Source organism: Dipteris shenzhenensis, chromosome 28 (genome assembly GCF_047967505.1).
Source record: "Dipteris shenzhenensis isolate YYH24624 ecotype China chromosome 28, Dip_SZ_1.0, whole genome shotgun sequence".
In the NCBI taxonomy this organism is placed as follows: domain Eukaryota; kingdom Viridiplantae; phylum Streptophyta; class Polypodiopsida; order Gleicheniales; family Dipteridaceae; genus Dipteris; species Dipteris shenzhenensis.
The window spans coordinates 36,933,014-36,959,463 of NC_141623.1; the positions used below are offsets into that span (position 1 = coordinate 36,933,014).

A 26,450-nucleotide genomic window follows, 5' to 3' on the forward strand; every position below is an offset into this window, starting at 1 on the left:
AATTATCATCTAGCTTTCCAACCCAAGATCTTGGTCTCAAGAGGCGAGAGCTAGGGCTCCCTTTTATCATAATCTCTAGGAAATTCCAATGCATGTAGGATAATAGATGAAAACGGCAAGCAATGCTATGCATAGACCTCATCCATGGATACTGACCTCATCCATGGATACTGGTAAGTACTGCATTTTTTATAGAACAGTACAAAGCCAAAAAAATTCTGTTGAATTTCACATGAGATCCAAAAAAATATGCTCAAGAATCGTCACTGCATATATTTAAAAAATCAACGAGTATGCCTCTAAGAGTCTCCAAATTCAGAGGTCCCAAAAACCTTCTACAATTACTTTTGCTGAATATCAATTCCTCCTTTTGACCGTCCTCTACTTTTGGACTCTGTGACTGAAGCCACCAATTGATACAATAAGCTTGAACATCCAGGCTGGCTACAATGACAACATCATCCTGGCTGCTAAGATGAAAGAAGAGACTCAGTAAGTCCCTTCTGACTTTCAGACCCATGACCAGTGCCTCCTCATGAAGCCACTTTACCAGTTGGCCCGCAAGCTGAATGATCCACGTGGTAGAAACACATACAAGCAGATTGAAAACACAATTTCAGTCAGTATTAGCAGCATTCTACTCAGCTAGACCAAGATTTCAACATCAAGAAATGCAACAATCAACAATACAATATTTGAATCTTGTTGCTAGGATTTGAACAGCAAGGCTAACATGTTGGGAGGCAAGAGAAGCTCATTAAAGACAACTCATTTTGGTGCTGACATAATGGTGCCTCTAGTGAAGCCTTCCTTGAGTGTGGACAAGGATCTACAGGACAAAGCCAACATATCTTACGACACTTTCTTATAACAATACACCCATGCCATTTTGCATTGGTATGGATGCTCGTTTAGTAGCTCCACTACCACAGCTTGTTGTTGTATCAGAATTTCCAGTCTCATAGACCCATCGGTCTTCTGAAGACTTTAATAAACTCTCTCTCTGTCTCTCTCTCTTTCTTTCTCTCTCTCCACTCGCACACACATTGTGTATGTATGTGTGTCTTTGTGTGGATTCTATGGAGCTCTTTGTGTTGTCGAAGATTAATATATGCGCTCTCTGATGTTATTTATTTGCTTACAAATCCTCGTTGGTTACTTAACAATTAGGTTCTGCATGTTTCTTGATAACTAAATATTGGGGTCTCCTCAGTTTTCCTCCGTGTCTTACATGCATGATCACGATTTGCCTTAGGCAAAGTACCTCTTATTGAGTGGGTACTATTTCTCTTCACTTTATGCACTATATTGGGTTCTATGTTTGACATGCCACCCATCACCATGCTCCGTCTTCCCATGAACACAGCAATTTTGGGATGTGGAGAATAAATAAAGAGGTTCTATTTTCTTGTAGTGTACTTGTTGTTCGGTAAGGAATAGCAGTACTAAGTCCTAAGTACAACATAGTCATGTCGATGGTCGACTATATATCAATCTCAGCATCATCATAAACATCATCATCATCATCATCATCGGCAGCAGCAGGATATCAGGATAAATGAGGCAGTGGAGGCATGAAGTTGGCAATAGAGTGCTGTCGGCCACTCAAAGGTGCAGTCCTGGCACGTCTCCTGGTCGTAGCTCTACGTCAGACCAGGGCTACTGTGACACCCGTTGATCGGGCTCCGCCTCTAAACAAGGAAGGGATGTCCCTAAGTGTGATCTGTGTGTCGACCCTCTATCTGAGCTGTCGGGTCACAGGCTCTGGGTCACGATCATGTCGAGGCCTCGTCTCGTGGGGGTCCATGTGATCTGGCTGAAAGAACTCTGTGATAGAGGTCTGAGAGGGATCAGCCGAGGAAGAAGTATGATCCTGTCTCCGTGCTCGGAGTATCCTCTCGCAGTGTCTAAGTACCTCATGAATGAAACCTGCCAAACACCGTTTGTCTGGGTAGGAGAGGAAACGGACCAAAATCCCATAGCTATCTTTGAAGAGGCAGTAGAAACGTCCTCGGATCTCACAGTGAACAGGACACCTGAAGATGAAATGCTCCTCTGTCTCAACCTCCTGCATGTCACACAGTGTGCATATGCGCCTCTCCTTGGGTAGTCGCTCTGCTCTGCCGCTCTTGATGCGAAGTCTGTTTGAAGAGACCGGAAACTACCCAAGAGAGATCCTCAACGAGTGGGGTAGGTGAACCTGCAGGTATCCTCAAAGAGCGAGAGATGTATTACCATCTTTAGGAGGCGTCATGGCCCTATGAGGCAAAAGTCATACAAGCCACATGGGCTGAGGCAAAGGGCTCATTAAGACCCTTTGCTGAGTACTATATTAAACTAAGCTCAAAAGCTCAAACTCAAAGCTCAAAGCTAGAAGCTCATAGCTAATACTCAATCTCAAAGTTAGAACACATAGCCGGGTGCCATGGTGGCTCTCTTGTGAGCTGCAAAAATATCTCGTATCTGTGTTTGCCAGGTCGTCTCACGCTATGGTGGAGGGCGTGGTCTCCCTGATCTCTGTATCTAGTGGGTCATAATGAGAGTGACGCCTCTTGGTCGGACGGTCACCTTCGAGTAAAAGAGAGAGAGAGAGAGAGAGAGAGAGACAGAGAGAGAGAGAGAGGCACCATTTAGTAAAGGCCGATTTGAAATTCCTAAGGGAATACCAAAAGCAGTCCAAGAAGTCTCCGTCCATAATAAAGACAAATGGTCAAAACCAAGGCCTTTGGATCAAAACAAAAGAATACAACAGAGAGCTTTTTTTTTAATACACAAAGCATTCATCTTAGCTTTGGTATTCTTGGTCAATTTTCCTGAGCTATGACTGATGTTTTGCTCAGTTATATCTCATTGACAAGCTGCCTTGTTTACTCCTCCTATGTTTTCTTCTTTTATGTCCAGTATGTTTCATTCCTGTAACATCTCTTGAAAGCTGGGAGTCTATCATGAAACGCAACTCCACTTAATCCATTTGAGATTTCAGAGGTTCGGTTTTCTGCAAGCATCTCCTTCAATGTGTTTATTGGTCAAAAAAATGTGTGATGCTCTTCCTATTAAGAGGAGCTGTAACATGCAAGGACTTGCTTTGCGGAAAATAGATGAAATGTAAAAAGAACTCAAGCATAGAGACACCAGAGATCTCCTAACTTATAGTACACTTCTTTATCTATACTGATGGCATAAATGCTCTGATTACTGTTGTACATGAGTGCCAAATCAGCATACAAAATGGATACCTTCAGAGTATCATGCAGCTGTAAAATGACTGTAAAATACGATGGAAAATGTCCCTGATTGCTACAGAATCCTCCTGCTGAACTAGGCGCCTGGATATGAGAGATCTGCTGTGCCCTACTACTGGGAGAACTGGAGGAGAACTGGCCCCAAACTCTCTGTCTGAAATGGGGGCAGGGAATGGAAAGACGTAGCCAAGAAGGGCACATCAGCCCCGAAAAAAGAGGTCATTTTTATGCCCTAGAGGAGGAGGAGAAGAAATAGTAAAGCCTTAAATGTCCTTAACATTGGGAGATGCCAAAGCACTTATCACTAAGATGGGGGTCAACCTCACCTTTGAGGCAGCCTGGAGAGTGGGCAAGGCTGATGCACCAACGAGACCTATGGTATTGAAATTTTGGATAGCGGCGGATAGGTCCACCAAGTATGAGGGCAGCTTGGAAGGGGACCAAGACATATTTGGATGATGACCTCACACTTCTGCAGTAAGAGCATCGGAGAGAGGGGATCGTCCAAATGACAGTAGCAACGGGCTGCATACAGAGATGGCAAAGTAATTATACAAGAGAAAGCAGAAAGGAAAGAGAGAGATGCGGACAGCACATTGACGGTGTCAGCCTAGAAGACAAGGACACGGATTCGATTGAGTATGACTATTTGGAATTGTAATGGTACCCTCTGGTCTGATCCATGGGGTTTCTCAAAGACCTATATTAATAGAGATGTCATCTTCTACACCGAAACACATGAGAGTCTAGAGAGAGGACTATCCATTGTGACAAGGTACACCTGGGAGTTGGCTCTCAGGAAGGAGATGAGGAGAGATACTAGAACACGCGGTTGTGGGGCTGTAGCTGTCCTTTTCAGATCACACTTGAGACTACTCATATCCGTGATGCAGAAGGAGCATGCACGGCACATGTGGATACGAATCCAGCCACTTGTTGCACGACTGTTTGCATTGTTGTGTGCTACTTTCCCCCAGATACATCATCTTATGCACATGAGGTCACCACAGAGAGTCACAGCACATATGAGACGATATTTGATGATATCACGGAGTTCTCCAGGCACGGACGATCCTTAGGGGACTCAATGCACGCACAGGGGGACACTTGATTTCGGATCGGATGCCCTCAGAGTACCAGAGAAGGACCCCCTCAGCATACCAGAGTCTTCAAAGGACCGATTTCACGATGACTCATGCAGCCAGGGCACGGCTTACATGAGGTCAGAGAGCTCTGGCCCGGTTAGAGCAACTGTGCTTCCATTCACACTTCCAAGATCCCTGACGAAGCGATACACTAGTGAGCCCGACAACCATGTATGCAACACCCTTCTAGGGGAGTGATCTCCCATTGCACGACTGATTGGAGGAGATTTTAGAGAGACGGTGATAATGGAATCCAGTAAGCCTTTAGTTCCTCATTAGATAGTACAGGCAAAGTTCGCCATGACCCCACTTCAAATTGATGCTATCTTCAAGATAGTGACATATCTTCACAGGGTTTGGCTTTGCCTTGAGGTTGGCACTAGAATCATCCAAAAGACTAGCAAATAAAGGGGTTAGCACAGCATGGTATGCACAAGTATCCACATGGTTCGCCAATCAAGGTATTCTGATGGATTGACTCTCCCCCTTTCAGTACAACTTGGATGCACCGTCCTTCCTGACCCCACAAGATGAGATCAACTGTATCATACGGGTGGATCTATTCCAGGTCTATAATGTTATGGATTGTTATTTATTTTTATTTATTTATTTTATTTTTTTGGGGGGGGAGGGGGGAGCAAGAGTCCCCTACCAAGATCCAGTTCCCCACCACGTCTATATAGCATCTTGAGAGTATTAGAGGATGGCGTGTTCCATCAACTGAGAATCGAGGCAGAGAGCAACAGATTTATAGAATATAAGGAGGACAGAGGAGCCTTTCATATGGTACTTGTCTAGTCTATTATGACATCTAGGGGCGATACCACTGTCTCTTTCAGGAGGGGCATGGCTTTGGACCACTCTCTCGACTGATCCACTTCCATTATAGGTGTGCATTGGCCTCTACATGATTGAGATGCAACAGCACAAAGAGACCCTATTGAGGCAGATCTGTCATCAAGAGGTGATAGTGCCATAACTTATAAGAGACTTAGATAGTCCGAGCACAATGACATGTCACAGACTTCTACGCATTTGAGTCAGCCCGAGGACATAGTGGATAGAGGAGGAGATGCTAGCCAACATGAGAGCATAATGGATAAACAGGAAGAGACAACGCGGAGCTGCGGAGCCAAAGATACAAAGATCACGTACAATGCAAAGGCTGACCAGAGCACGCACGATGGAGGTCCATCCTATCTCAGCTCTCCTCCGAGGGGACCGTCAGGGCCGAGGTGTCACTCTGATATGGCTTATCGGATACAGAGATCACGGAGACCACGCTCCCTTCCACAACGAGAAACAACTCGACAAATATAGATACAGCATCTCATCGGAGAGCCATCATGGGAACTATTTTTGTATTTTGAATACTAGTTTGAGTTTTGCATTTTTTTAAGTTTTAATTTTGAGCTTTTGAACTTCTCAGCTTAGCATAGCACTCAGCAGGGGCCCTGGCGAGGTTACTCTTTTTTGTTGTACTTGTCTCATAAGCCCACGAGGCCTCCTAAAGACGTAAATACATCTCTCTCTCTCTCTCTCAAGCACAGGGTATGTCCGATGTATTTGAGAGTAATATGGGACTGAAGCAAGGCTGCCCTCTATCACCTACCTTGCTTGGAATATGCATTGATCAACTGGAGGAACTCATCAATGAATTTGCAACAGAGGAAGGGTTGCAAGGACCGCCATTGGGACTATGGACACTGCTATTGTTGCTATACGCAGATGACGTAGTTCTTTTTGCATACGATCCGGACTCTATGCACAAACTTTTACAAGTGCTCAAGACTTTCTGTATGGAAAGTGGGCTGCAAGTGAATGTCGGAAAAACATGTGAGAGAATGGAGAGTGAGAGAGAGCAAGAAAGAGAGAGCTGGAGAGCTGAAAGCTTGGAAGCTGAGTTGCAATAGAAGAGTGTGAAGAGTACAACTCAATGAGTGAGAGATAAGGTTTTGTCCTAGTGACAAAACCTTAGTAGTCACTAACCATAGTGAACTAACTGCGGTTAGGGGGAAAAACCTCTTAAAGAGGGAAAAGTGCCCCTAACTAGCTTATTAAATTACATTGGTCACTGCTGAATTATATCTATAATTCTAACACCCCCCTGCGCTGCCAATGTCATGTACAAGGCTGATCAATCACCAAACGGATATAAGTTCAGGGCACTGCGAAATGCCTCAAACTTTTCACGTGGTAGTGCTTTGGTGAAAATATCTGCAACGTTGTCATGTGTGGACACAAAGATCATACTGATCTCTCCTGCATGCAACTTCTCTCTGACGTAGTGATAGTGAACCTCAATGTGCTTCGTGTGAGCATGAAACACTGGATTCTTTGCCACTGCAATGGTACTCTGACTATCACTGAGAATTGGAGAAGGACCCTCCAAAGACAGATGAAGATCAACAAATAGACGTCGCAGCCAGACACATTCAACTGTTGCTGTGAAAGCTGCCCTGTACTCAGCTTCACATGATGAGGTAGCCACTGTAGATTGTTTCTTGCTCAGCCAGGAAATGCAAGATTTACCCAAAAAGAAACGATTGCCACTAGTGGACTGCCTAGTATCATAATCACCAGCCCAATCTGAATCACTGTAGGCATGCATCTGCAAATCACCCCCCCTGGGAAATAGCAAGCCAAAAGACTTCGTGCCCTGCAAATAATGGAAGATGCGCTTAACTGCCTGCCAATGCATAGTTTTTGGGCTGTGCATGTACCTGCTCACCTGAGATACTGCAAACTGAATATCAGGTCTATTGTTGTAGAGATATATGAGGCATCCAACAGCCTGACTGTAAAGTGTGGCATCAACTAATTCTCCTGCATCATGCATTGTAAGTTTCAGCCCCGGCTCCATGGGAGTGGCTATGGGCTTACAATCATGCATGTTAAATCTATCCAAGAGTTTCTGAACATACTTGGACTGAGACATAACAGTGCCACGTCTCTCATGAGAGAACTGGATCCCCAAATAAAAGTGAAGCAACCCCAAATCTGACATGTCAAAGTTGGTCTGCAAATCAGCTTTGAAATCTGCAATTTTGTCTTCATTGGACCCTGTGAGCAGTAAGTCATCGACATAAAGAAGGATGACTAAAATTTCCCCCCCATCCATCTTGATGTAGAGGGTGCTCTCAGTAAGACTATTGTGCAGCCCCTTGCTGGTCAAAAAGGCATGGATCTTGGCATACCATGCACGAGGGGCCTGTTTCAGCCCATATAAAGCTTTGTTGAGCTTGCATACTTGAAGTGCATTTGCTGTAATTTCAAAGCCTGGAGGTTGTTTGACATACGCCTCTTCCAGCAAGTCCCCATTTAAGAAGGCTGTTTTTATGTCCAACTGATGAACATTCCACTCAAAATGTGCAGCCATTGCAATAACTGATCGGATGGTGGTCATCCGGGATGTAGGAGCGAATGTCTCCTCATAATCTATGCCCTTTTTCTGACCATAGCCTTTAGCAACCAGCCTTGCCTTATATCTATCAATGGAGCCATCTGGCTTCCGTTTGACCTTGAAAACCCATCGTGTGCCAATGGCATGTTTACCGGGTGGCAAGTCTACAACATCCCTAGTCTGATTTTTTTCAATGGACTGCAACTCATCGTGCATGGCATTCATCCAATGCACATTGTCCTTTGCCTCTTCGAATGTGGCAGGCTCCTCCTCATCAAGAAGAGTACCTGCATATGCTGATTCCACTGAATTAGCACCTTCCATGTGCCTTGTTGCACTGCGAGTCCTGCCAGGTAACGAAGCATCAATTTTACTCTCCCTGAGAGTCTGTAACAGCCAGTTTGGGACTGTTTTTGCTGCATGTATGTCTGCAATTTCTTGCTGCACCACCTGTTCCACTGCCTGTGGAGGGGGCAAGACATCCTGTGGCGGAACTAAAGCATTTGGAGGTGGCTGTAAATTCTGATTTACATCAGAAATATCAGCAGGGGAACCCAAGGCAATGGGTAGCAACCCCTCAAAGACATCCTCTGAAGAAGAAGACATTTGAAATTCAGCCTGAGTGTGAGCTGAATTTTCAGCAAATATCACATCTCTACTGACCATGATCTTGCGTGTAGCAGGATTGTAGAGACAGTACCCCTTGCTTTCTGCACTGTACCCAACAAATATGCACTTAATGGCTTTATCTGACAACTTGTGCCTAAATTCAACTGGCACATGAGCATAAGCAAGGCATCCAAAGACTCGGAAGTGATCCACTGAAGGCTTTCTCCCATTCCATACCTCATATGGAGTTTTTGTTTTTAAAGCCTTAGTGGGAGCCCGATTCAAAATGTAATTGGCGCACATCAAGCCCTCAAGCCAGAATTTGTGAGGCATGTGTTTGCTTTTCAGCATACATCTGTCCATCTCCATGAGAGTTCGATTTTTCCTCTCAGCTTTGCCATTTTGCTGAGGGGTCAGCCTGACTGTGAGCTGATGCACAATACCCTTGCCTTTCAGAAAAGCATCAAATTCTGCAGACAAGTATTCCCCACCTCTATCTGTGTGCAATGTCTGTATCTTGAGTCCAGTTTCATTTTCAACCATGGCTGAAAAGTGTTTAAACACCGTGAACACTTCTGATTTGCGTTTCAGCCCAAAAACCCAAGTGAAATTGGAGTAATCATCAATAAATGTAACGAAGTAGAGATGACCACCCAACGATGGAGTCCTCATGGGACCACAGACATCACTATGTATAAGCTGTAATTTGCGGACAGCTTTAACTGAACCATCCTTCTTGAAGGGGAATCTATGCATCTTGCCTAAAATGCACCCTTCACAGGCATGTGGAGGAGGTATCTCAAGAGGTGGCAATGCATCAACCATGGAATACTTCTGAAGTGTCATCAAGCTGTTGTAATGCATGTGGCCATATCGGGCATGCCATAATTCTGCATTCTGCATGGCAGTTGTAGGGGTAGAAACTGCAAGAGCATGGGCTGCTCTTTTCTCAAAAAGATCAAGCTGAAAAAGCCCACGCAGCAGAGTACCAGATAATCTTAAGGCATAGTCATCTTCCCTGTCTCGGACAGCACATTTGTCATCCTCAAAGATGACCTGAAATCCAGCTCTGTTAAGAGTGGACACTGAAAGAAGATTTTTGGTTATACCAGGCACATATAAGACATCTGAAAGTCTGAAAATTGAGCCATCAATGGTAGTGAGCTCAACATCTCCTTCAACAATGGATGCCTCTATTAATTTGTTGAAACACACCTCAAGGAAAGACTCTAGGTTCTATAAGGAATTAAGTACACCACAAATGGATTTTGTGTATATGAAAATCTTCAAACTTCCCTTTTTTATCCGAAAGGTTCTAGAATGACATGAATGAAGGAGAAATCCACAAAGGGTGTCTCCTTCAATGCTTAATGAAAATGAAAAATTACATTATATGTGTTGAAACTTATTGCTTGCCAAAACTTCAGCTACGTGGTCAAAATATGAAATCGGTAAACATCAGATAAATTAGATAACATAGAGTAACATAAATGCTCAATTGATAATATGAAGGTTTTTACCTGATATAGAAGAAAGCTAGGCAGCTCGCTTAAGTCACACCTGTATGTTGACAATTTCACTTGCTCCATAGAAGCACCTTCTTGTGTTTGCATGGCTTCTAGACCTTCCACTGAGACAAAAGCATCGCACAAAACTACTCTGAAAGCAAAGCTTGAGCTAGATTTGCGCTTTGCACTGCTCCAACTAGCCAGTCTCATTTTCCATCCATGCACCACCGGCTGGGGTATCTCCAGTCTAAGATCCCATGCTGTAATCCTAGCATGCCAAGTAGGATGAAATGATAGGAAAAGATAAGGCACTCCGCTTACCTGCATGCAATGGATCGCCTTGCACTTTTAAGATATATACCACAAACAAAACAATGGGCTTCCAATGCTTTCTCACAAATGCAAGAAACATATTTCCAAGTAAAACTATGATTCTCATCATCCCTCATAACACATGCCTACTATACTAGTAACCTTGCTCTTCCATGATGTGAAATGATAATATATTGTTTTACAACATAAGCCATGATAACTCTAGCTTTAGTCTAACTGGTCTTGTGGGCAAATGCATTAACAAGACTCCAATCGCATTTTTGCATAATTAGTATATACACAGCTGCATGCCAAAACTTACACATGCCATGGAATAAATGCTCACATTAGCTGGCTATGAAGGTTATCGAAACATAAAGCCTTAACCAAAAACCTCATCACATGGTGTTTTGTTTCCATCTCATCCACGTAAACTAAGGGTACCAGGAAGACCAAATGTGAGACCGAGCAAGATAGACTCTGTTATAACAACCACCAGGTAATTTTGTGTCGAGGTAAGGCCCCTCATTGATAGACGGTGACCTCAGGCTATTGTTGCTCGACAAACCTTTCCTGAATCAAATGCCTCAATGAATCTACTTATGGATTAGTCCAAAATGAATAGGGAAGGAAAAGAGAGGTGGAGTGAGAGAGAGGAAAGAAAGGAAGAAGAAAGAAGGAAGAGAGGAGGCAGCCCCAGGAAGGAGGAAGGGAAGGGGGTGGGGCTGACTGCCCACCAACCAAAGCTGAGCCGGGGGGAAAGAGAGCATAACTAGAGATACCTCAGTACAAACACCGTCTATAAGTGACCTTGAGTGTTAGTGATTCTGTCAACTTTTCCGCTGCTGCAATGGTTAGGCTCTTATAAAGCTAGACCCATTATCTAACAGGCACACCTAGATCACCAAAATAACTTCTGCCAGGTTCCCAAAACTGGATTACACAAGGCTGGCCAAATTGGATTCCCCAAGTGGCTCAAAAAGTGCATAGATGAGGATCACCCCTCTCCCATGTATATATGCATGACTTCACGTATTTATATAAATAAATGTGTGTGTGTGTGTGTGTGTGTGTGTGTGTGTGTGTGTGTGTGTGTGTGTTTTAGGTTGTATATCCTAGGTTTTAGATGCTACACTCTACAAGGAGATGCTGAATTTCCCTGACATGGAAATCTGATGTTCTTTTGGTTCCATGGAGGCACTTACCCCATTGCAAACAATATTATGTGTCGTTTTCTATTGATACCACCTATCCACATGCACCAATATGATTATATTTCAGTATATGATGGTAGGAGAAGAACCAGATGGAGTAGAAGACAACTTGCCAGATGCAGCACTGTTCCAAATAGATGCTATCCTTGACTGGTGTGTAGACATCATTGGCTATTTAATGACAGGATGACTTTAACCCCCTGAACTAAGACCAGTGGATGCAAGAAAATCGATTCTGAAGATTAATCCATACCAACTGATTGTAGGTCAACTATACAAGATAGGCACATCTGCCATGTGCGACATATAACCGTAAAGATTATACAATTTCTTCCATGTAGCTGATTAAACTCTTCAAAGACCACAGATGCATGTCCAGCAACCAAAATATGGACAGTGATGCACGTTAAAAATTTAAGCAAGCCTCAGTAACTTCAGTACATATGGAATTGTAGCAATTTTTACCAGCTTTTCTAATTCTGAAAGTACTCTGGCACTGAAAACTCTGTGGCGCATGGTCAAGGAAAAGTGTTTCAGCCTTCCAGCTGCATCCATGGATACAGAATCTCGTCCAGTACCTGCCCCAGACTCCCTTACTCTGCTGAATGCAGGATTTCCATCAATACCTTTCCACTGTCCTGATTTTGGTGCTGGGAAAGTTGAGTCCAACACTTGAGGATGTATGAATGCACAATGATAAAAAGCCTGCTGCAAATAAATGATTGCACTAGTCTCTTTCCGGAAAGTGGTACACGATCCCTTTGCTTGAGGATTCTCATGATCTGCTTCGTGAAATTTGCAATCTCCAGAAGCCATCTCTGCAGCATCAGGTTCTACACTCCGGGCTTCAAATTTGAATCTCCTGTTTACATGAGTATCGTGCTCCATATCATTTGAACCTGTGTTTAGAGTTTCAAGATTGCCCCTTTTGTGTATTTTTAAAAGCTCAAGCTCGAGGGAAGATGAGTGCCCTAAGCTAAGCTGGAGACAATTATCTTGAATACCGGTGGCCACTAAAGCTGATGATGGCTGCAAAGCTTCCCGAACTGTCCATTCAAAGATCTGCAAGTCCTTAAAAACATCACAACGCAGTGCATGTAAATGCCTGTCAACTTCAAAGAGAAACTACCATTAACTTGACAGTTGCAAATCTTGAAAATTCCCAATTACTCGTTAAAGTAAGAGCTTCCTATATACTTGCACGTTGACTTTATAAATCCAATATTCTGCCTAAGTTTGCTGTTTTTTTGAATTACTATGAAAACACTTTGACATTGAACAGTCCACAATATGTGTTCATACGATCAATTCTGCAATAGGATTTGTACTCGCACCTGTTCATCAACTATTGCCGTCTGAATTCGACGTAGTATGGAATGAGCCACTTTTGCCCCCTCATTGATAGCCTGCCCAACATCTTTTTCTGCAGCCCTTGATGGTTTCTTTTCAGAGGATATGTCTTCTATCTTGGAGTTCAGCTCTTCCAAAGTTAAAACAGTAGCATCCGCCTTCAAAGACTCGTTTCTTAGTCCTCTATGAGGGGTATAAGGCCCAACAAAATGCATTTGAAGTGCATTGATATGACGGCCAGGGAGATGTGCCATGAGCAAACCACTTGAATCCTGCTCAACGTTCACTGTGTACAGGCCAGCTGTCCGGGATGATAATCCGGCCATAGGATCAGCTGACAGTTGTGGGTACGACAAATCAATGGTAAAACCTGCATTTCCTCCTGGGCCTGCAGAAATGCCTCGAAGCCGCTTGACTTTCCAATGCCGCTGAAGCCTATCATGAATCCACAACCAAACTTCTTAAGTACTTCTAAGTAAGTCTGTAAGGACAGAGTATTTCACAATCTACATGACCATACCTCATTAAAGCCCCATAGAAGATAGCCTCTCTCTCGACTTGTTGCTCGAGTGCTTTTGCAGTTTGTTTTAGATATTTCCCAATTTTCTGCACACCCATGCAGTCATCATAAAGATCAGAGCCTGCACAGACAAATTCAGTATGCCAACAAAATGCCTACTTTACTTGACAATAAAATAAAGAACAAAAGCTATTTTATTTGACAATAAAGAACATCATCCAAAGCTACTGGAACTGAGGTGATAGCATGAATCCAACACAACATGAGTCCAACCTGATGGCATGAATCTAAGGTGTATAGAATAAGTCTTTCTATAGCTGATGTGCCATGATCTTATTCTATCATACAAGCAGCGAGTGCGTAGTACCTACAACGCTCTATCCTGCCATATTTGCTCATTCACAATGAAACAAAAGCAACGTGTGTCTCTAATTCACTGAAGAATAATGCTCATATATTTTGTGAAAAGCTAGTGCTTTTGGTATTTTCTGCATAGCAATGACAACCTATGCTTGTTTATGCTTCGCAAAAGATCGGCTATTCCATGTTTATATCACAAACAGCTGGAAGACTACTACTACCATTTCAATCTCTAGTAGCGAAGGTTAAGAAAGGATAAACCTTGAAATAATGCAATTTCGTAGATGCACGCAAGGCTAGTTCTGAGCAGGCCTCATGCAGCAATTGCTTTGGCTTTACAATACTGGCCACTGTAATAGCATCATTTGCTTCGACCTGCCAATGAAATGTACAAGAGTTCAGTATTTTTAATCCAATTGGAAACAGCTCTTCGAGCATATTGCACTGGTATAGCAAGCACACTTTCAGATAAAATGTAAAAGTTAGAATCTTCAAGACAGACAAATGCAGTCCAAAGATGTGTAACAAAAAAGTTTGCTGAAGAGCTCCAATCGTTTCTTTCTACAAACATGGATGTTCAGGAACAAGTTTAGTGTCATTGGAAACAGCTAAAGTCAGCCTTCCTGCATGTAAGGGAGAAGCCCAAAGGTTCACAGTTGCAAAACCTCAGAGAACAAACCACTGCAATTAATTTGAAAGGGGGCAATCTCTTACCAAATATCTGAGTGGGTACAGGCAAAGGGAAAAGCAAAGAGAGAAGGGTGTGCAATGTAGCAAAACTGGCATTCATACACACACACAGAAATAAATAAATAAATTTTATTACAAAAGACCAAAGGGGCTATGAGGCTGGAAAAACCCAAATACAGTGAAAGCTAAGGACCCAAGCCCAAGGCTTATGTCTGATACGCTGTGAGAAACCCAAGGCGAGGATAGAGAGGGAGATCCCTAGCCATCGGCCACCTAGTCAACTATCCATCAATTCAATTGACAAGACCTATGTATGTTGTCTATAGGACCAACTTCACCGGGCGGTTGAGGATAGACAAGATGAGCTTGTCCGATAGTGGCTCTGGATTTGGAGAGGGTCGGCGTCATCCAGGAAGGAAATCAGTGATGGAACGTTGTTGATGCGCAGGATGACCAGTTTGTCTGGGTCACTCCCTCCTTTGTACTCTCCGCGCGCACGAGAGAGAGAGAGAGAGAGAGAGAGAGAAGAAAGAAAGATATATTAACGTCTGCAAGAGGCCTCGCAGGCCTATGAGACAAAGTGCGAATCCAAGAAGTACCTCATACAAGCCACTGAGGGCTGAAGCAAAGGGTTCACTAAGACCCTTGCTAAGAACTAAAAGCAAAAGCTAAAACGCTAACATGCTCAGCTAGTGAACAAAATACTAGAGTAGCAAAGTAACAAGAGCGTGTTAGGCGCTCAGGGCTAGCACTCCTGGTACGTGCTCAGGTTCCATATATCCAGGTAACCTGGTGGCACTCTGATGAGATGTGAGAAGCTCTCATATATGTGCCTGTCGAGCTGTTTCGCGACGTGGGGAAGGGCGTGAGCTGTTTCGCGACGTGGGGAAGGGCGTGGTCTCCTCGATCTCTGGATCAAGGTGTGCTACGTCAAGGGTGATGCCTCGTCTCTGGCGGTCGCCTCTGAGAAGGGATGAGATAGACCGGACCTCGATCGTGCGTACTCTAGGCTCTCTCCGCGTCACACGTGGAGTGTGTGTCCCTCGTGCACCTCTACCGCTGATCCATGATGCTCTCATCTCATCAAGCTCCTCTCCCTCGGCTACGCTGGCAGCTGACTCAGATGCATAGAAATCTGTGACAAAAGTCTGTGCTCTGTCGATGGTGACTTGTGGCATCAGCCCATGCTGCTCTCTGGCCTGTCACATCAGTGTGTCTCTCTGTCAGCGCATCTCAAGCAGGTAGAGCCCAACACAGACCTCATCATGAAAATGTATCAACCGTATGAGTGGGCCAAAGCCCTGTCCCTCCTGAAAGAGGCAATGATATCGTCCTCGGATCTCATAGTAGACTGGGCAAACACATAGAAAATGTTCCTATGTCTCAATCTCCCCCATCTGGCATAGTGTGCAAGTCCTCTACTCTCTGGGTATGCCTGCAGCTCTCCCTACCTCAATCCGTAGCTGATGTGATGAGACTCGTAGATGACCAATGGCGATCCTTAGTGCATGTGAAACTCTCCTGTCCTCAAGATACTGAGGTCTGATGACAAGACCATGCTCTGAGATCCTCAAGGGGTGATCACGGTAGAACTGGATCTTGGTGGAGAGCTCCTCTCCCCCCCACACCCTAGATGTATGGAGTTGGAGGAGGTCCAACCGTATGATACAATTGATCTCATCTCGTGGAATCATCTTGGGTGGTGCATCCAGGCTGTACTGAAAGGGAGGAAGTCTGTCCATCTGAATGCTGTGACTACCAAACCATGTGGATACTCGTGTGTACCATGCTGTATCGACACCACTCTCTGCTAGTCGCCTAGAGGATTCTAATGCTAGTCTCAGTAGTCTGCACTGGGGTAAGGACCAAACTCTGTGGAGAAATGTCACCGTCTGGAAGATGGCATCAACCTAGAGGGGGGTCGTGGTGAACTTTGCCTGTATAATCTGATGAGGGACTGAGGGTTTACTCCAAATCATCTTGGATCCCATGATCACCTACAATCTCTCAAATCTCTTCCATTCCGTCGCTGAAATGTCACTCCCCCAGAAAGGTGCTACGTACATGGCAGTCGGTCTCACCAATGTGTCAAAGAGCCAGCCCTTCATCGGGGGGTCCTGGAAGTGTGCCTAGAAGCATCATCTCTCTAGTCGGGCCAGAGCACCCCGTCCTCGTGTGAGTCGTGCCGTCCGTGCATGGATCATTGTGAAACCTGGTCCAATGAACACTATCCCCAAATATATGTAGGACTTATTAATTGAAATAGAGTGGTTTAAAACCCATGATATTCGGAATGGATGGAAAGAGTATACCCTTTCTTTTTTGGATAAGAACACCCAATTTTGTATTCAGTGTGATAATATTCCCTCTTCTCAGGGACCTATTGTATCTGCAATGCAGCTTCGAAATATAATAAACACTTCTCTACCCAGCCGATCTCTTGGAATGATGCATTGAACAAGGCTTTTGAAACCTTGAAGTTAACTATCAAGAAAGCACCCGTTCTTGCACTACCCGATCCGACCCGGCCTTATGTTTTAGAGGCCGATACGAGTGATTTTGCGATTGGGGCAGCTTTATTCAAAGAGGGCAGACCTGTAGCCTTTGAGAGTATGCAGTTGTGTGTGCTCTGAAGGTTTGGAGACACTACTTGTATGGTTCGAAGTTTCTTGTATTGACCGATCACCAGTCAATCAAGTATGTGTGTGACGGGTCTGAATTGAGGGGACGAAAGGCTAGATGGGCAAAATTAATGCAAGATTTTGATTTTGAAATACGTTATCGAAAGGGTTCACTGAATAGTGTGGCGGATGCCTTAAGCCGAGTCAAGTTTGTAAATGCTGTTTCATTTACAGAAATATCCTCAGACCTATTTCAATCCTTGAGAGGGCTTTGCGCAACTGATAGTCATTTCAGTTCTTATTGGCAGAAAGTCCAGGATGGGAGCTCCATGGTTGACCAGAACTCAAGGATTGTGCCACCTATGGTACACGTGGCGGGAGGTCAGTGGATGATTAGGAACGGCTTGCTGTTCCGTAATGGAAAGATATGTGTGCCAGATGTTTCGGATCTTTGATCCAAGATTCTCTGGGAGTGTCATGATGCTCCTAGTGTTGGACATCTAGGTATACATCGGACTCTGTCTCTTGTGAAGCATACCTTTTATTGGCCTAAGATGCGTGCATTTATTGAAAACTATGTGGTAGGTTGCCGGATTTGTCAGGTTACTTAGAAGCGCGGGTTTATTACAGCCATTGCAAATCCCGGGTAATAAATGGAAAAGTATTTCCATGGATTTTATCACCGGTTTGCCAAGAACGCGCAAGGATCATGACTCCATTTGGGTCATAGTGGACCGTCTAACAAAAATGGCTAGATTCTTACCTACTACAACAACTATTTCAGCTGTTCAGCTAGCTCACGAGTTTGTGGACCACTTGTTTAAGCTATATGGTTTGTCGTCTAACATAGTCAACAACAGGGACTCGAAGTTTACAAGTAACTTATGGACGCTTGTTCAGCTGGCTCACGAGTTTGTGGACCACTTGTTTAAGCTATATGGTTTGTCGTCTAACATAGTCAGCAACAGGGACTCGAAGTTTACAAGTAACTTCTGGACGCTTGTTTTTTAGAAGTTAGAAACTACTCTAAGTATGAGTTCCTCAGATCAGGCACAATCTGATGGCAGTACAGAGAAGGTCAACCAATTGGTTGAAGATATGCTTCGGGCATATGTTTCTAAGAGACAGTCTTCATGGGAAGATTATCTACCTATGATAGAATTTGCTTGTAACAGTGCCAAGCATTCGAGTACCGGTTACAGTCCTTTTATGCTTATGTACGGGTTTCAACCTAAGTCACCAGTTATGGTTGGGTTAAAGGGAATCCAAAATGATGCTGCAAAGACATTCTTGCAAGACATGCAAGAAATGTTGCAGTTTGCGAAGGAGTCTATTAGAAGTGCCCAAGATCGGGATAGATTTTATGCTAATAGACATCGTTCACCTAGAGAGTTCTCTAAAGAAACAATGGTATATTTGTGTATTCCCAAGGAATCCAAGAGCCTAAGTACTGGTTTGGTTCCGAAGTTATTCCCCAGATACTGTGGTCCGTTCAAGGTTATTAAAAAAATTGGACCAGTTGCATATAGACTAGAATTGCCTCCTGATGTTAAAGTACATCCAGTATTTCATGTCAGCAGACTGAAAGAGTTACTAGGTGTGGATGATCAACTTGTTTCTCCTCAAGAGATAATAGAAGTTACTGATTTGACTTTTATTCCACACGAACCTGAGAGGATTCTTGAATTTCGTGAAACACAGATACGTAATAGAACTATCATGGAATACAAGATCACACCATAAAATCATGTATCCGTGGGGCCAATGCTAGTGGGCCGAGCAGGTAGTCTACCGTACTACTCCCCCCTCCATGTGGGAAACAGGTGAGGCCACTAGATGATGGCCATCTGCGAAGACCACTATATATGATCAAGTCATGTATGGCTCCCAGCTCGAGTAAATGTCTCCCATATGCTGTCACTGGTGCATCTGCATCTGCCGACTGCCTCACGATCCCCAGCGCTGCATCCATCTCCGGTACTACAAGGGAATCCTCATTGAAATCTAATAGGCCCACCTGTCTGTTCCCAGTTTGTGCATTGAAGTCACCAAGGAGGAGAGTGTCCCCATGTTTGGAGAACTCCGTGATATCATCATGAATAGTCTCATATGGGCTGTGCCCATCAGCAGTGACCTTTCGTGCATAGGATGATGTTTCTGGGGGGAAATAGCATACTGCAATGAAGGTCGGCTATGCGTTTGGTAACTGGATGCGGATCCACATGTGTCGTGCATGCTCCTCCTTTCGTACCATAGAGAGGAGTGGCCTTAGATGTGATCTAAAAAGGACAGCCACAGCTCCGGATCCTCGTACCCCACTATTCCTCCTCAATTCCCTCCTGTGGGCAGACTTCCATGTGTATCTTGTCACTGTGGGTAGCCCTCTGTCTAGGCTCTCATGTGTTTCAGTATAGAAGATCACATCTCTGTTATGGTATGTCTCCAAGAACCCCCCTGGGTCGGACCATAGGGTGCCATTACAATTCCACACTGGCATCCTCAATTTGTTTTGCATACTTGCCACATCGTTCAGACACCGTCATTTGCTGCAGTCCCCTTCTCCTCCTGGTGCAACTCGTGCTTTTTTCTACCCTCTCACGAATGATCACCCTACCATCTCTGTAAACGCCCATTTCCCCTCTTGCCTTACAGCCATCACATGTACCATTCCTTCCCTTCTGTGCTCCTGCTGTAGGAGTGTGAGATCTTCATCTAAAAAGATCCTGGTCCCCTTCACTGCTGCCCCTGTACTCATAAGGGTGGATCTATCTGTGGCTGTTCGCAGCTTTACTACCAAAGGCCTCGTTGGTGCATCTGTTTTACCCACTCTCCAGGCTGATTCACAAGTGAGGTTTATTCCCATTTTGTCAAAGAGGATTTTGGTGTCTGCCATGGGGCTATCACCTACTGTTAGGCCTCTGACCAGCACATTTAGACTCTTGCTGTCCTGTCGTTTTTCTTCCTCAATTGTTTCAGAAATGATCTCCCTTTTCTTTGGTGTTGTGTCTTTCTTTAGTACATCTTTCCATGCAAGCATATATGCTGTCCCCTTCATGATTTGTTGTGTGAACTCAGTATGTTTCCCTTGTACCGTTGTTTGCAAAGCTGCCATTTCCTTTTTGAGTTGTTCATTCTCTGATTTCAGCATATCAATGATCTTGTACCCTTCCTCTGACGTCTCCTTCGCATTCTTGAGTTGCTGCATTTGCTCTTTAATGGTGTTCAGCTCCTCGTTAAAAGGTGGCTGAAACTCCCCTTCTTCCCAATGAGCACTTGCTTTCAGTTTGTCATTCTCACTTTGGAGGGCATCAACATGGGCTTCCAATGTCTCAATTTTTCAAGTCAAATTGCTGTTTTTTCACCCAAAGCACAAGTAATGTCCTGCATCATTTTACCTTTCTCACATACCCATTTGTTTTACATCTCCTCTTGCCATTTCTTCATTTCATCTTGCATTTGGGCTCGAAGGTTTGAGAACTCTTCTTCTCTAGTCTCTCTCAGCTTCTTGCATAGGCCTTCAATTTTGCATCTTGCATGTCTCCTTGAGTGTTGATATGCAGGCCTTGGCGTTCAGGTCTTCTATTTTCTCCACCTTCTTCCAGATGAGGCTATACTTCCGGTCCTTGTCACACTTTGTTTTCTGGTCGGGTGAGCTCTCCTTTGTCCCCATAGTGTCACCACTTCTTGGTTTGATTTCTTCAGATAGGCTTCTTGATAAGCTGCTTGGTGTACATTACGAGGGCTGAGGCGGGGGGGGCTGGCTACCAAGCTAACCTTGGTGTTTTGCAGCCCAAGGTTGCTTTGCAAGCAACAACCAGGTGCTATGGGCCTCCATGGCGGGTCAAGGCACAGCAAAGGCGGGCAGTGGCGCAGCAGCAGCAATGTCGAGGTGGGGCAGAAGGCGCAAGCAAGCGGGAGCGGGGAAGAGAGCAGGTAAGCGGCGCGGGGAGGGGAGCAGCGCAAGCAGCAGCAGCACAAGAGCAGACGGGGGGGGGGGGGGGGGGGGGAGTGCGCTAGCGGGCAAGCTGGCTGGGCGAGCAGGTCGGAGCAGGCTAGAGAGGCGGGGAGCTGAGGCATGGGATTAACGTCTTCGGGAGGCCTCACACGCCTATGGGACAAAGTACAATCAGCAGAATAACTCATACAAGCCGCCATGGGCTGAAGCAAAGGGCTCGCTAAGGCCCTTGCTGAGTGCTAAGCTACGCTAATGATCTCAAAAACTTGAAACTTGAAAAAAAAGCACGCTCTGAGACTCTCAAGAGACTTTAGTAAGCAGTGTGAAAGCTCCGAGAACATATCTGAGAGTTGCGGTATCCCTCCGATAGGACGCAAAGATGTCGTGTATCTATAGTTGTCGAGTTGTCTCTCACCGTGGCAAGGGCCGTGGTCTCTGGGATCTTTGTATACAGTGAGTGACATCAAGGGTGACACCTCAGGTCAGTCGGTCTCCTCTAAGTAGAGCAGCAATGGGCTAGACCTCTATCCGATATCATGCATGCTCTGATCATTCTCTGTGATGCGTACTCTGCCTCTCTGCGTCGTCTCTGCCTGTTGATACATGCTGCCCTCATGTCGGCTATCTCCTCATCCTCTACTCCGATGTGTCCCCGAGCTCACTCAAAGACATAAAAATCATTGACGTGTCTCTATGCCCGATCATTTCCTGTAGTGCTGTCCCCTCCTGCTGTCTGATCTGGTGTAACAGAGTTTGACTGTGTCCGCGCATCTCCATTAGAAAGAGGCCAACACACACTTGTCACGGAATAGGTTCAGACGGGAGAGTGTACGGAATCCATGTCCCTCCTGAGAGAAGTAGTGATAGCATCCTCGGATCTCATAGTAAGCAGGGCAAACACATAGGAGGAGCTCCTCTCCAGTGCTGCAAGTGTTACATAGTCTGCAAGTCCACTGTTCTCTAGGTGTACCTGCAGCTCTCCCTACCTCGATCCGCAACTGTTCAATGCCTCATTGTTTGATCTGGGTTGGAGTGAGCTCCTCATATATCCATATCTCTATGCCTTTCAGTTAGTGGGTTTGTCTAAGAATATTTACCTGTGCTGCTTTGACTTTTAAAAAAGGCTTGTGCATGTGTTCCCTTTTAACTAACATTCCATATGACCTCTTGATCCCTTTCAACTTGTGGTATTTCCTCCTTGAGGTGATTGATTCTATCTTCTATGTCCACGTCCTCATCAAACCAGCCATTCGGAAATCCCCCATGCATAAGATCAACTTGTTTTTTGCCCTAGCTTCCTACTCTTTCACCTCCACATTGAGGTCACCTTTGTTCACGTTGTTATTAACATCAGCCATCATCTCTTGTTTCATTGACCTCACCTTAGTGTGCTCTTTCACCTCCACATAGAGGTCAGTTTTGTTCACATTGTTGTTGACATGGGTGATCATCTCTTGTTTCATTGACCTCACCTGAGTGGTATCATTTCCCTGGACCGTAAAGTGTACCTCCATATGGATGCTCCCCAAACAAGCTAAAATAGAAGCTCCACCCCAATACACTCAAGTAGCCATACTCTCCTTTCTACTAGATGCTTGAGGTCACTTCTACTCTCCAATGGATGAAGTGTTGAATGTGATGGATCAGAGACTGAGAACCCCAACTTATATAAACATGTAGGTTGGTCCCCTGGCTAAACCGACCAGGAGCAAGGCTGAACTGACCACCAAAGAGCAGATTGAACCTACCAGCCAAAGACCAACTACTGTGTGGCTTACCTCCCGTCTCACCGGGTGCCACTTCAACATCAAACTGTCCACATCATTTGCAGCGCGTTGATCCATGGCTTGCATCTAGTCTGGCTCCTCCCCCGAGTCAATTGTGACCCACAATGTCTGATCTTAAACCTGAACCACCTCACAGTCTTCAGCTCAATCTACTCAGTGGGTTGCTCCTACTTAAGAGTGTTTCGTCGGCTCTATCTGCTAAGATCATATCTTCCCTGACATTGTCAGGATGACAATGCTCAAGCACCTTCATGCAATCCTCCTCATGCTCATGCTCATGCTCGACGTTGGCGCATGACAGGTGTAGGTGTAGCCTCTGCAACAAGAGATTATCATGATAAATGAGCTCAAGCCATCGAATCAATGTGACACCTAACCAGAGCATATCCTCTCTCATGAAGTCGTAGGCATCATCATTCGTCATTCTCTTGACTTCTCTGACTAATTGACATGTCAGAGGTTTCATCTGCAGCTCATCAAGACTCACTTGCTTTGGCCTCCACTAAATGCTCCAAAGCCATCTAGAGATCTGTACTTCTCAAGGAGAAGTAGGTTGGCACTTGCATAAACCAACCCGTTGAGCTAGTCCATCCTCGACCCGACACAAAGCATAAAAAGAAAATTTTCAAGACTTAGCCTAGTACATCATATTTAGTATTTTAACCGGTTGGACTTTGAGTCTGGACTCAAGAAAACGTCTCTTCTTTTTTTATATGTTTGCATAAATGTTCCATATCTTCTCAACTGGAGTTGATGGCCAACATGTCCTCTTGGCCATGGAGGGGCTGCCAAATAGCAAAAAGCCGGAAGGATTGGATACATCGAACAAACTAGGGGGTTGTGGAGGTGAAGGCATAATAGATGTACTCTCTTGTGTCTGCAATGTAGATGGAGTATGCTCCTATCTCTCATCATGTGACACTCCCAAACAGTCCACATCCCCAATATCTGAATGAGATGATGTAACTGCTGCCTCTATGCACTCTTTTTACTGGTTTATTACACCTTGGCTTGAGCAACCTAATCCATGACTCTAGGATGTAGGAGGGATCAAATGTATTTAGACTGGATACCTCTATATGCCAAGAACATCCCCTCAGAAAAATTGCATGGCAACTCTTCGTACCACAAGCCTCCCTCCCATAAAAAATCCACTCAATGTCTCAGCACAAAACTTGGATATCGTCTTCTTTGTGGCATGCCCTACCATACATCACCCCTTGTGCTTCTGCATCTTGTGGCCATGACAACCTCCAGTTACCCCGAACTCTGGAGAGGATAGGATGAAGGGAAGAAGAGGGGAGTAACATAAGAAGAAGAAGAAGAAGAGAGAGAGAGAGAGAGAGAGAGAGAGAGAGAGGGTTGAGATGTGAAGCCTAAAGAACGTGGCTATCCAAAGTTCAAAGAGCCACCCTAGGTTCAAAAGAAGTGGAGGGAGAAAGAAAGATGTATTAACGTCTTCAGGAGGCCTCGCGGGCCTATGAGACAAACTACAATATCAGGGCTGTGCAATACTGCAGCCTTGTGACTTTAAGAGGCCATACAATACAATCAGATTATTTTCATAAGAAAGCTCAAAATATCATGTCAATGGTCGTGGTATTGCTCAACTCTACTGTCATTAGACACCTTTCCTGCTCTGTAGTACCTATTCTCACATGGACTTAAATGCCCTTGCATTTCTTTAAGAGGCCAAATCTGGGACTGAAAGCGCTTCAGTACTTCTCTTTGCAGAGCCGGTTGAGTATGGTCATGAAACACACCAATCATATATCCGAATCAGAATGTGATTCATTGAAATCCTTGGATTCAATAGAAAGAGCATGCCTGGTTTTTCAAGCACCCTTTTTGTTAACCAGAACTGACATATATATTCCAGCAATAGACTCTGCAAAGGAAGATACAAAAGCTTGTGCGACTCAATAGAAGTGACCCTTAAACCTATTAATAGAACAAGGTGGCGATACCACTCTGGCCCTGCTTGGAACCTTCGCCTTCATTACTTACCATCTACTACTGTTGCTCCTGCTGCTCTTCTACTGCTTGCTATGCAAGGCTAAGGGGGTAGGTACTAAGTACTTCCAATAAAGGAAGTTGCTAAAACAAATTTAGTAAGATCTGGGTTAGTTCCTATTTTGGGTCATACATTCCTATTTTGTCAAATATTCCTATTTTGTGTCAAACATTCCTATTTGGGTCAGACAAATTTAGTAATATCTGGGTTAGTTCCTATTTGGGTCAAACATCCCTAACTACATCATTAACCTAAGACCTAACCCTAGTCCCCACTAACCCAGTCAACTTGACCGACTACTCACAAACCCCCACTTTTACTAACCCAACTCAAAAAACGGACACTACCCTAAGACCCTTTGCAGGGCCAAAAAAATTCCATGCAGAAAGATGTTTCCCACACTCCCATATGCAGGTCAACTATAACAGGGCAGACTTAGCTGCTAAAAATACCAATTCATGACCTCAATAACTCTCAATGAGTACTTCAAAAATGCTTTTCTCTCATTTCTTCCAGCTCAAAAAACAACATTGGACCTACACCTCAACATAGAAACTTTGTGGGTTTTAAAGTCCAAATTGAGTGTAAGTACGTGAGCAAGGAAGTCCAAAATGATTGACAATTCTTGGTGAGCCTGTTGCAAATTCTCCACAAGGCCTTGCCAGGGCCATTTTGAAGCTGACTGGCCAACAGCCTCCTTGTTACTTTTGGCCTTCTTGGCATCCTTCTCTTCTGACTCCTCAAAGTCAATGCGTTGAAGTAGAAAGCGTGGCTTCTCCTCTGGTGCTGGCTCACTGCAGTACAGGTTTTAAATATGAAATCAGTAATAATGAGTCCTCTTTTAGCAATGCATTGTATTGTGGAGCTTTTCAAGTTATATGTTTTGATAGCACGTGTGTCCTGATGGTGTTTAAATGCGAATGCTATGTTACTAGCTGCATACTTGGAGGAGGAGAAATTGCTCTGTAAATTTCAGGGAATACTTCATCGTCCTTAAAGCAGCAACGTTAACGGATGTTTGCCATTTAGCAAGACAAACAAAGAGTGCGGCTCATTCTCCTTCAATTTGCATGCCGAAAAGATCTATTTATTCCTTTTTCCCCCGTTTCCAAAATGAATCTCCGTTGACTTAGTCTCGAGTGGTAGTGAGCAATTGCCGGAAGAGCAAATTTGAAAAGAGGAAAAGGTCCAGAAAATTACGGGGGAAGGTGTTCGGCGCCGGCTTCCTCGATCACCAGCACGCGTTTCATAGGCAATGGATCCAAGGTCACTGGCGAAACACCTACCATTGTTGTGCTTGAGGCGTGCAACAGTACCTGCTTGAATGAGCTGCAAACAGAATTCTCTCTTTCACAACGCCATGTTGTTCAAAATGAAGCTGCACCTTTACATTTATAATTTGAAAGGCTATAAGATGAGGGTTTAATTGTTTTGGTTTTTTTTTGTTTTTCGTTTCAAAGAAAGGAACCTTCTATTAATGCTTGAAAGATTTCATACAAGACAGCAGCCCCGATGGTGCTGAGTATGGAAAAAACCCGGCCTGTTCCAAAGAAACCCAGCTCACTGCCTGTTAGCACGTCCCCCCCTAGGGGCACCCTATGGCAACGAGCAAGTTGCTTTTCGGGCCTCTTTCCATGACAATGAGGTACGATGCAAGTTCCATCACCGGTGGGAGGGGGGTACCAGTGGTAGGGGGTGGCGCGACTGGCATTTAGGCCAC

General features: G+C 44.5%; 1 protein-coding gene across 1 annotated transcript; it reads right to left on the reverse strand.

Annotated features, from left to right (window-relative positions):
* Positions 1-236: 236 nt before the first annotated feature.
* On the reverse strand, positions 237-26,109 carry LOC147883523 (RNA polymerase II transcription mediator). The gene is made up of 8 exons (XM_087399981.1): positions 25,931-26,109; positions 25,323-25,524; positions 13,925-14,038; positions 13,304-13,389; positions 12,768-13,218; positions 11,899-12,495; positions 9,920-10,228; positions 237-565 (listed from the first exon to the last, which is right to left on the reverse strand). Exons 1-8 carry the CDS (start codon positions 26,017-26,019, stop codon positions 254-256), a joined length of 2,160 nt encoding a protein of 719 aa, XP_087256107.1. The 5' UTR covers positions 26,020-26,109; the 3' UTR covers positions 237-253.
* Between the last annotated feature and the right edge of the window lie 341 nt (positions 26,110-26,450).

What these genes read in the sequence shown, in the direction of transcription:
- LOC147883523 (XM_087399981.1), bottom strand. Translation starts at nt 26,019, where the DNA reads ATGGTAGGTGTTTCGCCAGTGACCTTGGATCCATTGCCTATGAAACGC. An exon ending in GGCGCCGAACACCTTCCCCC is followed by an intron (nt 25,525 to 25,930) that starts GTAATTTTCTGG and finishes CCTGTACTGCAG; the next exon opens with TGAGCCAGCACCAGAGGAGA. An exon ending in CGAAATTGCATTATTTCAAG is followed by an intron (nt 13,390 to 13,924) that starts GTTTATCCTTTC and finishes ATGGGTGTGCAG; the next exon opens with AAAATTGGGAAATATCTAAA.